General features: G+C 43.1%; 2 protein-coding genes across 3 annotated transcripts in view; one reads left to right on the top strand and one right to left on the bottom strand.

Moving 5' to 3' along the window:
- Nucleotides 1-6,052, top strand: part of fam151b (family with sequence similarity 151 member B) — a 29,849-nt gene extending 23,797 nt beyond the window's left edge. For both annotated transcript variants that reach the window (XM_084324917.1, XM_084324916.1), the window contains exon 6: nt 2,706-6,052. In XM_084324917.1, the coding sequence (XP_084181043.1) occupies nt 2,706-2,859 (154 nt within the window). In that variant the 3' untranslated portion in view covers nt 2,860-6,052. The remainder of the gene's footprint in view (nt 1-2,705) is intronic.
- A 1,988-nt stretch (nt 6,053-8,040) lies between these two features.
- On the bottom strand, nt 8,041-9,844 carry ankrd34bb (ankyrin repeat domain 34Bb; the record flags this gene model as incomplete). Its single annotated transcript, XM_084329195.1, has 2 exons — nt 8,041-9,520; nt 9,642-9,844. The coding sequence occupies 2 exons, from the start codon at nt 9,842-9,844 to the stop codon at nt 8,041-8,043; spliced, it is 1,683 nt and encodes a 560-aa protein (XP_084185321.1).
- Between the last annotated feature and the right edge of the window lie 3,883 nt (nt 9,845-13,727).

Consider the following 13,727-nt stretch of genomic DNA (forward strand, 5'->3'; position numbering starts at 1 on the left):
GGAAACGTCTCATTTAAACCAGGCAAACTGGATGCCGGATTCAAACTATGGACAAAAGAAGGAATAAGTAAAATATCTGACCTTTACAAAGAGGGTGTCTTGATGTCTTTTGAGGAACTATCAATAAAATACAGCATCCCAAGGAAGCATTTCTTTAAATACTTGCAACTGAGAAGTTTCATTTCCTCTTTGCAAAACCACTCACTGGTAATTCCTACACTTTCGTCTTTAGAAAAAATTATCATCAAGAACTGCAATAGCAAAGGCCTGTTATCAATGTTCTATAACTGGCTTGTATCTGGTTCAGACGAGACGTCAATACCTAGATTGGAGGCATGGAGGCTGGACTTGGGAGAGGAGATCTCAAACGAGGACTGGAACAGAGCGTGCGAGGAGGCTCCGACACAAACAGCCAACACTAGCTTAAAACTACTTCAATACAAATGGCTGATGCGGACTTATATAACCCCTGTCAAACTGAATAAATACAACAGCAACACACCAGACAGTTGCTTTAAATGTACCGAGGCTCGGGGAACTTTTATACATTGTATTTGGGAATGTGACAAAATCAAGAAGTTCTGGGGGGAGTTCAAGTTTCAAGTTTCTTTAATAGTTGTCATACAGAAGTACAGAATACTTTCATACAAAATGCTTCTTACTGTTACGCTCCAGAGACTGTGCTAGACAAGATAGTATCAAATAACATAGTATAGCATGTAATTTAGAAGTAGAAAATGAGGTCACAGTGTTCAGTATAGACATATGTACAATGTTCGATGCAGAATAGACGTAACTGAGTTACCGTATAATATACAATACTATGCAGTGTACTAATGTACAATACTATATAGTGCAAAGCAGAAATGGGATGAGGTACAATTTAGGTACAATTTACAGTAAGGTGTACGAGTTGTAGTGCAATCCTTCATCAATAAATATAAAGTGTGCGGAGTGGGTGCTACAGTGTGTTTGTTTAAAGTGAGTGTGTGCTATATGTGGAGTGGGTGCTACAGTGTGTTTGTTTAAAGTGGGTGTGTGCTATAAAGTGTGTGGAGTGGGTGCTACAGTGTGTTTGTTTAAAGTGAGTGTGTGCGTGTGGATGTGTGTGCTATGTGCGTTTGATGGTTGTTGTTGTGTAGTGTTCATTGTTCGTTTAGCAGCCTGATGGCCTGGGGATAGAAGCTTCTTCTGAGTCTTTCTGTGCTCGCCTTGAGACTCCGGTATCGCTTGCCTGACCGCAGCAGTTCAAAGAGGCAGTTGTTCGGGTGACTGGAGTCTTTAATGATTCTCTTAGCCTTGCCCCTGCACCGCTTTTTGTAAATGTTCTGGAGGGTGGGGAGCCCCCCTCCAATTGTGCGTTCGGCTGAACGTGTCACTCTTTGTAGTCTGCTTCGGTCTTGTGCAGTGCTATTCCCAAACCAGGAGGTGATGTTGCCAGTCAGGATGCTCTCTATTGTACATGAGTAGAAGTTCTTAAGGATCTTCTGACTGACTTGGAATGATCTTCTGACTGACTTGGAACTTGGTGGTGGTGAATAAAATCAAAGATATCTTGTCAGTGAATATCCCATTAGACTCTAAAATGATATTGCTACACCTATATCCAGTAAATCTCAACCTGAGAACCAAACAATACAAATGTATTGACTTTGCTATACTGCAGGCAAAAAGAACAATAGTTTTCAATTGGAAGAAAATAGACACACCCACAATCGGTGCTTGGATTAAGAACATGGCACAATGCATGTCTATGGAGAGAATAACATATATCCTCAGGAACAAAATAGAGGTTTATGAGAATATATGGAAACCATTTAATGCCTATCTGAGAAGGGAAGATATAGGAGGGCTTCTATAGGATGAGTCCCCCCCCCCTCTCCTGTGGTCAGTCGACCCGGGGAAGAGCGGAGGCACGCCATTGAAGGTGTTGTAAAGATGTCATTTTTATTTTATTTTTTATTTTATTTTTTTAAATGTTCTTTTCAATTATTTTGATTTATGTACGAGCTATTTTACTGGAAGTACCAATGAATGTACGTATTATTTCTATATGACAACAGTAAAAACAGACTCAAAGATGCTAAGAGAGAGAAAAGGGGAGGGGGAGGGGGTAAGTGGATATACTTGTATACACTTGTGGAGAAAAGGAACTAAGAATAACTGACAACAATGAAAACCTGAAATGTGTAAAACCCAATAAAAATATTGTATAAAAAAAAAAGAAGGGGGGTTAAGTGTTTTGCTCAAGGACACTTTGACACACTGCCGGGAGGAGCCAGAATCAAACCAGGAACCTTCTGCTTACCAGACGACTGCTCTGCCTGCTGAGCCACTGTAATAATACAACTGAAAGTGGTCTAATGTCTAAAACAGGCAATCGAATCTCTGTTGACTAAATGTGATTAAATTATTTTTTATTCATATCATGCTCGCCACAGTTTTGAGATATTCCACAGACTGTTGAAGGAGTTATTTTCATCTACTTTCCGCTGACTTCATGTATCGTTCTGACATCATGTATCGTTCCGCTGACATCATGTATCGTTCTGACATCATGTATCGTTCTGACATCATGTATCGTTCTGACATCATGTATCGTTCTGACATCATGTATCGATGGGGGTTGGGATTGAAAATACAATGGATAATTTACATAATTGAATACAACATATCAAACGCAGCCCATCTCTTCCCTGTGACAGGTACACGCTGACAGTGTGGACCGGCCTGGATGACAAGTTTCCCATCAAGGACCTCCTGCCTTACAGACAACAGTTTGGCAAGAGCAGGATTTACTATGACCTCTCAGACTCTCAAAGGTCAGAGTTCAGCATCGGGATGGAGGAAAATAGTTGACACAGTATATTGTCACAATACTTTTCCCAATGGTTATTATGGATATGTGGACACCAGGTATTCACATTAACATTTTCATTCACATTTAGCAAATCAAATTATTATCTTGAAAATGGAAAATAAATGGTCCTTGAGGTCCTGGTGTATTGAAAGTAGGGCTGGGCGATATGGCAAAAAATCATATCCCGATAATGATATTTCTCGATATCGATAATTATCGAAATTGTTATAAGTAAAATGTTTTATTTATTTATTATTATTTTTTAAACAACTGATGTATGTTTATTTTGCAGCAATTCTTTGTCGTTGCCGCCATCTTTAGTGTTACAGCCCCTCACACTCCAGTTCTCAGGCTGCAGCTGGTTTAAAAGCGAAAGTAAACAGGCTTCTCTGCTGGCTGTGGCCCCGGGGGAGTTGAACAGTTCTGGCTCTGCTAGTTTCTTTTCTATCTCTTGGCGCTTTTTTGGTGGACAAACCACCGCACATGTGCACCGTGACTCGTGACTGGAGACTAGCTCTGCTAGAACACATAGCCTACTGTGTACAGACGGTTTCAAACTGTATTTAAATTAGAAAGCAAACAAAATAAATGGACAAGAGAAAAATAAATCTCAATTTGGTCAGTATTGTCATTTGGACAAGCAAAGCCATTACTTTAAGTTGCAGGCAAGAAAGACAAGTCTGTCCACTGTCTCTGGTTTTAAAACTGCCCTGTTGCAGGTAAAAAAAAAAAAAGTAAAAAAAATAGACTTTTATATACGCCTGAGTCTCCTCAACACGGGGGGACCAATCCCAAGTCGATCGGCACTTTCTCTGCCGAGCTATAGTCACTTTTCCGCACCTACTCCCAAACTGGATTGATGAACCTAGATCTCTGGACAATCCAGAGATGCGCATGCAGAGTTCGGGAGTAGGTGCGGCAAAGTGACTATAGATCGGCCGAGAAAGTGCCGATCGACTTGGGATTGGTCCCCCCGTGTTGAGGAGACTCAGGCGTATAAAGAAGTGTCGGATCATGTCTCCAGCGCCCCCACGGCCGTAGCTACAACCACTTAATGTCAAGGCTCTCATCCACATCCAACCAATTTTGTTTGCTCATAAAATGCTTTAAATGTTATGAATATATGAATTCTGTTTTTGTCCTATCCACTATCCGTTCATCTTAACGGAGCAACTTAATCGCCTCCTCCCCTCTCCTTTAATCAATACGATCAATGGATTCACGTGAACAATAAATAGTAAGACTTGTATACAATATTGTTTGTGTAATTTATCTGTACATGAAATATTAGTAATCATTTTTGGAAAGTTGTGGTTTGATCAGTGATTTATCTCTGCTGCTCCCCTACATTTTCAAAAGCCTAGAGAAAGGTTGTCTTAACTTCATCATCATGAAGGTCAAATTGATATAAATATTTTCATGTGTGCTATGTGTCTTTCGAGACCTATTTCTGAAGCATTGTGGCTATCCTATCAAACATCACAGCATTCTGTCAGGCGTTGTGCCTCCTGGTGGCAGATAACAGAACCTCAAAATCAACCTCGTCGGGCCGTGGTAGAATGGACTAATTGCTCCATCTGTAGTCCAATAATTCATTCATGTTTCTTTTCACTTGTAAGTATAATTTATTTTTAGTATTTTATTGCCCCATGGGATGTTATTATGATGATTATTATGATGATGATTATTTTCATTCATTATTTTACTGTAAATGAAAGAAAATGTATTAAAAATAAATCTAAATATTGTGCCAGTTTACAATCTCGATACACAGAATATCTAAAAACATAAAAGACAGATCATCATCACAGTCCAAGTATTGTGATAATATGGGATCACACAACCTGGAATCTGTTAGATCACATAACCTGGAATCTGTTGGATCACACACCACCTGGAATCTGTTGGATCACATAACCTGGAATCTGTTAGATCACATAACCTGGAATCTGTTCTATCAACTAAACAAAGAGGAGTGTTTCAGTGGCAACTTAACTGTACCACTTGTATTATCCACTCTTGAAAGATTATAAGAGGAACGTCATTCTTAATGATCCTAAACGGATCGTCATGCACCTATATACTGGAAACTGTTTAGCCAAATCATTATCATTGTAACAAGCTTTGTAAAGAAATTGAACAAGGGGCTTGGTGTTTTTCATTTAAACTTGACAGACTTCGAAGGCTAATTTTGAAATCTGCAAGCTAGCAGCTTCATTGTTGACTAGAAACCAGGTCGATCGTCTGTGAGCCTGCTCTGTGAGCAGTGTTGCGATGCTCATATCAACACTGGTTGCACGCACGCCAATGACGCCACGTGCACGCTCGCTCCCAGGCGAGGGCGCGCCCTCCCGCGCATGCGCATAAATGTTCCCTTGCATAAGGACAGACTAAAAACGGTGCCTAATTGCCTCTACGAATGGAATGTAACACCTGACGACCGGCGCTATTGATATGCAAAGTAGCCAGGTGGTTACTGTCAGTTGGCGCATCAGTCCAGTGCAGCGCATTCCTGCGTGCACATCCGTGCGTGTGCGTGCACGCGCTTCTGCTCACAAACTGCAACCTCGTCCCATGAGCAACGCATCACTGCCTGTGAGCCTGGTCTGTGAGCCAGGCACACTGGGGGCGCGCGCAAGGTGGCGCACAGAACGGACACGAGCGCTAGACCACGACTGTTGCTTATTATGTGTTTTAGCTGTTTACCTCTCACATCACTTAACCCTTTCACTACCACACTGCAGAAAGTTAACCTTTCACTACCACACTACAGACGGTTAGCCCTTTGTCGTGTGGCAGTGAAAGGGTTAACCTTCTGTATTGTTAGCAGTGAAAGGGTTAACCCTTTGGTAGTGTGGCAGTGAAAGGGTTAAATGGGAAGTTACACATGTATCCCGCATTTCCCCTGGTATGTATGTGACAAATAAACCTCTTGAATCTTGAATGCTGTCCAAGCTGAAACCACTCGGCGCCTTTAGCACAAGGTTTATTGAAAGCTCTGCAAACAATGCAAACAAAGTAATACCTTTGAATGAGGAACATTACCAGCTGAGAAAGCACAGACACAGTTGCTCGTGGCAACTCTCCACATGTGCTAGCAGAATGTACAGTATATGAGTGCTCAGTCTTATACAACGTCAGACAGGGTTCGCACAAGGTCCTTGAAGTGCTTAAAAAGTCAAGGCCTGGAATTCCTTAAAGGGGAACTCCAACATTTTGGGAAATTAGCTTATTTAACATCTTCCCTGGAGTTAGACAAGAAGATACATACCTTTTTTGTCTCTGTGCGTGCATTTTAGCTTTGGGAATAGACGCTCCGTTAGCATAGCTTAGCTTCATCACTGGAAGTGAGGCAGGACAGTAGCCTTACAGTGTATTGCAAGGTCTGACATTGACCAAGCTTGATATGCATGACCTTGGTGGGCTCTAGGTCAACTCCTGAAAAGGGGGTCAATGTCAGACTTTGCAATCAAAAGTTAGGGGGCTAATAACCCTTGCCATAATTTCAGTGCGCCCCCTAACTTTTGATTGCAAGGTCTGACATTGACCCCCTTTTCAGGAGTTGACCTAGAGCCCACCAAGGTCATGCATATCAAATTTGGTCAATGTCAGACCTTGCAATACACTGTAAGGCACTGTAAGGCTACTGTCCTGCCTCACTTCCAGTGATGAAGCTAAGCTATGCTAACGGAGCGTCTATTCCCAAAGCTAAAATGCACGCACAGAGACAAAAAAGGTATGTATCTTCTTGTCTAACTCCAGGGAAGATGTTAAATAAGCTAATTTCCCAAAATGTTGGAGTTCCCCTTTAAACAGCCCATTGTTTTAACAAGGTGCTTAAAAAGTCCCTGAAATTCAAATCAACTATTCACATTGGAAGTTTTGTTCATCCATGATAAAATAGTTCTGAATCAAGAAATATAAGTTTTAATCTAAATTGTACCTAATTGTCGGAAATTGGTTTTAAGCCATAAATATTGGATAACATTTTTTATTTATAAAAAAACAACATTTAAAAGTAAATTGTATCCGTTTAAATTCCCGTTTAAAATAGAAAATAGTGCTTAGAAAAGTACTTGAAAGCCCTTTCATTTTGCAATGTCTGTGGGAACCCTGACGTCAGATAAGGTGCTCAGGTTCTAAAAGGGATAGTTCTCAATGATAGCAAAGCAAACATGTATTTATTTTTACCAAGTGAGCTATAAATCATATATGATGGTATATTCTTCAACTCTCACCCTGGCATAACACCATTTATGTAGTACACATTCCTGTTTAGGCAAATAATGAATACAGTGAATGGTATATTGTAGTACCAGTATGCCTTGTATGGAACATATGATCATTATTATCTATTTTAGTGTATATTTTATATACTGTAAATGTGTATATTATATATGCTGTATATGTCAGTCTTTTTGTCAGAATAAAATGTCTTGATAAAAAGAGATACCATTTCCATTCTGCTGTTTTCTTTGTATTCCTTTGAAAGAGTGTTTCGATTCACTGTATTAGAGTAATTCTAGCAAGATTCCACTATATTTCTAATTCACTGACATCAAAAAGATAAAACAAGCCACCATATAAATGCAGAAATTAAATGTTACAACAGAAAATGTAGGTTGAATGTTGATCTATGTGAATCGTGAGTATTTCACCTCATCCTGCACTAATTCGGTTTGATCAAGACTCATACTTAGCAGAGCAGTGTTTTCTTCTCATTTATTGTCACTGCATGTCTCTGTCTTTGATAAGCAAATCCTATCTCTTAATCTTCAGAGAACATAGGCACCCATGGCCTTGAATAGGTGCTGTGGGATTCAACTTCATCGGGTGAATGTTGACCATTCAATTATAGCTAGAATTGCTCCTTCAAAGTGTCTATGCACCCGTTTTAATTGGACCTGGAAAGGTTGAGTGAGTAGGCCAATCAGTTGATTGTCTTGTTAGTAGTCAGCCATGTCGGTTAATTATTGGACAGAGCGTCACACTGGAGTTCAGTGCCATCGGAGCCATCCCCAGAATACTTCAGGCATTTGGTCTTAAAACACAGATAACAGCAATATTGTAGCTTGCTTGTTACTGATATCAGGTGAGTACATCATCATAGCTACAGGGCAGCAGTGGTTGACACCTTTGATAACAGTAGCATTTCCACTTTGTATATCCAATATTGTTTTCTAGTGACTAAAAAGTTCCTCAAAGTTGACCAACTGTTTCATCTCGGTCTGCATTGAGTGGCGTCTCAGCAGTGTTTTATTAGCCTTCAGATCCCTCGGGAAAGGAGGTGCACAGGGTACGAGGGGCTTGGTCCCTGGAAGGACTCCGTTCAGTGTCTTGTTGCTTCCGCTGACGGGGCAGGAAGAGACGGCGCTGACTCCAATGTCCGGTATAGGAGCGTGTGGGTTTAGAGGGGGCAGGTACCCGGGTCGCGTGTGGGAGATGTGATCCAGGAGAAGGGCCCCTGAGCCTCTACGCTCCAGCCCGGCGGCTCCCCGTCTCTGGACGACACTCTCCAGGGACTCTCTGGAGCCCGACAGGGTGGCGGACCTGCTGGCGATCAGCCTGCGCTTCTCCCCTCCAGCACCCCCAGGATGTCTAGCGCTATCCTCCGAGTGGTGGCTGCCAAACTGGGGCAGCTGTGAGTCGGAGCTGTAGTGGTCCACGCCAATGTTGCGCCGGCAGACCACATTGCGCAGGCTGGAGATGGCCAGGTGTGGGAGACATTCGGAGGAACCTTTGTCCACGGGCTCATGGGGACAGGGCAAGCTGCCATCCCGAAGCAGACTTGGGTGGCATGCAGAATGCGATGATGTGGCAGCGCCGTCGTAAGACATCTTCCTACCGAGGCCTCTCCTCCCTCCTCCCCCATGGCCCTCACGCTCAGACACCTGCTCCAGGGACTTCAGAAGCCCAGTGGCATCTTTGACGTCGATGCTGTGGTGGCGTGAGACCGCCGACGGCTTTCCATGGAACGCAAGGCCATTGAGCCTGAAGGACAACTCTTCCTCTGGTGTGATGTCCAGCTCCTCCGTCAGCGAGCGGGCCTTGCTCTGCTGCAGCGGGGAAGAAGGGATCTTCAGCCGCGGCTCCGAGTGCAATCTCTGGAGGTGGAGCAGCTTGGCCACACCAGGACACCGTGTTGAACTGCTTGGAGAACCCGGTTGAGATGTGGCCAAACTAGGCCCCGAACCCACATTTTGGGGATCCCTGAGGCCTAGGAGGGGGCTTCCAGTTTGAGGAGAAGCATTAGTTGGAGACCCTTGGGGTAGAGGGCGGTGCTGGATCTCGGATGGAGACATGCAACAGGATGCCGGGGTGTAATGCAAGCGCTCTTCCAGGTCAGGAGGTGGGGGCACGTTGAGGTACTGTTTGGTCATCTGGCGGCCGGAGGGCAGTTTGTCCGTGGTGATGATGATCACCTCCTTGCCTTTAGCTTTGCAGGCATCTAGCAGAACTCTCAGTACTTCCTTGTCACCTGCGTTGACTGCATAAACCAGTGCTGATGACCCGGTGTGGTCCTCCAGACTTGGGTCGGCACCACTGCTTAGCAACAGAGACAGAATTTCAGCCCCAGCCTGCTCAAGGCAAGCATGCATCAAGGCCGTCTTTCCTGTCTTGTCTTGAATGTTTGGGTCAGCACTGCTGTCCAGAAGGTACCTGTTAGGGTTACAGAAGGCAATTTAAAAACAGCAAATCTCAAACTCGGTGGAACAATATTCAACAAAAAGGTAGTCCTTTTGACCACAAGTACTGTTCATGCATTTTCGATGGGACATACCGAACCATCTTGTGCTTGGGCACGCTCTGCGCGTCTGTGTGGTGCGTCTTGCAGACCACCATCAGTGGCGTCTCGCCGCGCTCGTTGCTCTCGTTGACGTACGCCCCGCCCTCGAGGAGCAGCCTGGTGAGGCGCAGACGACTCAAATAGACCGCCTTCAGCAGAGAGTTGCCGTCTGCGCGCACTTCCATTGGCGCATCCATACTAGGGCTCTGGTGTGTTTTCCTCATCCATGCACACAGTGTGTTTTATCTTCAGTTATTTGTCCAGAGTTGCACTGTAGTCAAACACCTGAAAGACAGAGTATGAAGGTGTTAGGGATGGGTACCGAATCCGGTACTTTTAAGGGTACCGACCGAATCACGTCGGTACTACCGATTACCGATTCACGTGAGATCCACCGGTTCGACATTTCGGTACTGTAGAAAAGTACCGATGACGTCAACGTTTTGTTTACCGCGAAACGAAACCTATGAAGTGTGCCGCACGTTCACGTCAACAATACAAGCTTACCTAGGATTTTTTAAAGATACTTTTTTTGGTAGATTTTATTGGTTTTATTAGACAAGCCCGGCCTAGAGGAAGGATGGGAGAAGATATGGGGGGGGGGGACATGCGGCAAAGGTCGTCGAACCCGGGGCGGCCGCGTTGCACTGCAGTGTGTCACATGGTGCACCACCCTGGCGCCCCCTTACCTAGGATTTGACTTGATTCAACAACAAAGCAGTCGGGGCAATGGCAAGCCGAAAACTGTCGTAAGTGTTGTTACACTTTACAAAGCTAGATGCAGACAACGCTCGCTGTAATATTATATATATATTAACAAATTGTTCTAAATAAATAATAATGATAATAAATTATTTGAAGTTTGGATTTTTTTTTTTACAACTGAGGTAGTTAGATTACATTTTTAGAGACTAAAGTACAGAAAAAAGGTAGTTCATATAAAGTCCATCTGCTAAATGTGAGACATTTACTTGTGGCCATGTCTGATGCCATAGCTTCAGTTTATAGGTTTAGTTCAAAAAGTTGTAAAAATCTCTCTGCTGGACAGAGACCACGAAACTCGGGAGGGAGCGTGGCATGTAGCCACTGAGAAGGAAGTCTGCTTTTTACCTGGCTGTTTGCGTTTTTAGTTTGCAGACGACCGGGTGGGATGCAGCTTAATCTCCGGATAGGAGAAGTTATAGTAGTGGGGGGGAGGGGGGAGGGAATGGGGGATTGTGTTTTTTGTTTTTCTTTTCAGTCGACTCGCTCTGTTTTATTTTTGTTTTCATGCTCACGCTCGGTACTCAATGGAACCTTAACAAGTGAATATTTAAGCATTACATCACACGCAGGAGTGGTTTGTGACCAATAAACCATGCCTAGGAGTGGTTGTTAGGCCCGAGGCGCAGCCGAGGGTCGTTAGACCCCCCTAGGCATGGTTTATTGGTCACAAATCACGACTGCACGTGGTGTAAAGCTTTTATACAACTGCCAGATTCATCCAACCTTATTTCTATACAATAAACACACATTAATCGAAGATTTATTGAAAAAACCATCCGCCAGAAAAAGTAGTTCCCACAACTCCATGTGGAAGCAGCTTGAAGTGCATCCAACCAAACTAACACATCCAACTGTGTATTATTGGAATGATTGAGAGAAGTTGCCTCATGTGGAAGCAGCTTGAAGTGCATCCAACCAACTAACACATCCAACTGTGTATTATTGGAATGATTGATTGAAAATTTATTAAAACGTTTTCTTTGCCCTATAGGAAAAAAACGTTTTCTTCGCCCTATTTTTTTATTTATTTCTTTTAGCCTAAACTTAACCAGTTGGAAACCAGGGGTACAGTAATAAAATTAGCAATCAACCAATCAATCAATTCAATAGACCATGCTCACTTAAAACAGCGCTGCTTCTCTCTCAGTCTGACTCCCCCGCTGTTGCAGACAGGAGTGTGTGTGTGTGTGTGTGCGTGTGTGTGTGTGTGTGTGTGTGTGTGTGTGTCACAGTGTGTGTGTGTGTGTGTGTGTGTATGTGTGTGTGTGTGTGTGTGTGTGTGTGTGTGTGTATGTGTGTGTTTGTGGGTACGCCAGCGTCGGACAGTGTGAGAGAGAACGCTGCAGTCGGAAAGTAGGAAGGAAGAAATTTAAATCAATCAATTAATCTATCAATCAATCCGCGATTTTTCTTTTGTTCTAGATTGAGTCAAGACCCATCAATTACATCATCCAACATTGTTTAAAATACTAACACATTCCCCTTGACAGAATCGCTTCATATTTAGTCGTTATGGTGCTTTCAACATAACCATTTGTTCTCCGCGATCCTGTTTTCTCCCGGAGTGAGCCGGGGAGGGTTATGTGATTTGGTTGTGGGCGGGTCCTGAGCCCAGGACCGTGGATTGTTACCAATAAAGACGTGTGAATGGCCAATCAGAATCGAGAAATTTGCATGCCGTTGTATAAGTATCTATTATAGTTTTCTACTCCAAACGAATTACATTCAACCAGACTGCATCCCTTTTAGACTATGGCTAATTTGAATATCCTGATCTGGAATACAGGGGGTCTCAATATACCACATAAACGCACAAGTGTACTAACGTGGCTAAAAAGGAAGCAAGTGGATCTGGCTTTACTAAGTGAAACTCATCTTTTATTGGCGGATAATGCAAAATTGGCAAAATTTTTTATCATAACATAAGTTCTTCTTCTTTTGGCACCAAGACCCGAGGGGTAGCCATAGTGGCGAAGAAAAATTTGAATATTAAACTGTTAGATGTGTGGTCTGATGCAAATGGTCGAATCGCTATTGCTAAAATAGAATGCTCTAACCGGAAAATTGCGCTGATTTCTGCATACGCCCCTAATTTGTATGATGCTAACTTTTATGCTGTACTAACTTCAGCTATGTTGAAACTACCTGATTACTCTTTAATAGTAGGAGCTGATTTTAATGCAGTTTGGGATCCATTGATCGATAGATCCAATCACGCGGAAAACTCTGATCAGAAGCAAGCTACCACAGCCCTACAGGCCTGGTCTAAGGACACAGGGGTAATTGATATGTGGCGTTCGCTCAACCCATCTGCGAGGGATTACTCCTTCTTCTCGTTGAGACATAAGACCTCTTCCAGAATTGATTATTGTTTTTCTTCCCCACATCTCTTTGATAGCTTTGATGTTGACTTAGTGCCCATAGCACTCTCAGACCACAAAGGTATCCTCCTCAAAGGTTCACTCAGTAAAATAACATCCCGTGTCCCTAGATGGCGTTTTAACTCAACACTTCTGAAAAACGGAGAGTTTAACATGCAATTTAAAGAGAAGCTCACTGAATTCCTACAGTTTAATGTTGGCTCTGTACAGGACCCCAGAATCCTATGGAATTCGGTTAAGCGATTTATCAGAAGTAACACTACTCTCTTTGCATCTAATCTCCGCAAGGGACGTCTCTCCAAGCTAGAGGAACTGGAAAAGCTTCAAGCCATGTTGATCTCTTCCTTGCAGCACAACTACTCTAATCGACTGGAGCTTCAAATTAAGGTAGTGAAAAAAGAGATTAACTCCATTTTAAGACAACAATCTGAATTTCAGATGCACAGAACAAGACAGCACTACTACTTTCACGCCTCCAGGCCTAGTCACCTATTAGCTATGAAGATACGTGCCAGTGAGCAATTTGCGGATATCCCTTCCATTAAGAACCAACAGGGGGAGGTAACCACCAACCCAAAAAAGATTAATGTTACATTTCGCTGTTTTTATTCCAATCTGTACAAGTCAGAGGTGGTCTTTGATCATACCAAGCTGGAGGATTTTCTTGATCAAATCAATCTACCACAGATCTCAGAAGATAGTGCTAGGTTGTTAGCTGCACCTATCACGCTGGTTGAACTTAGAGAGGCGATTGCGGATATGCAACGGGGCAAGGCTCCCGGATGGGACGGCATTCCACCGGAACTCTATCTTGCATTCTGGGATGTACTCGGCCCCTTATTACTCTCAATGATCTTACACTCAATCAAAGAGGGCAATTTTTCTAGAGATGTCAATATGGCGCTTATATCTGTTTTACTCAAGAAGGATAAGG

This window comes from Notolepis coatsorum (genome assembly GCF_963971535.1).
Source record: "Notolepis coatsorum genome assembly, chromosome: 1".
Lineage (NCBI taxonomy): Eukaryota > Metazoa > Chordata > Actinopteri > Aulopiformes > Paralepididae > Notolepis > Notolepis coatsorum.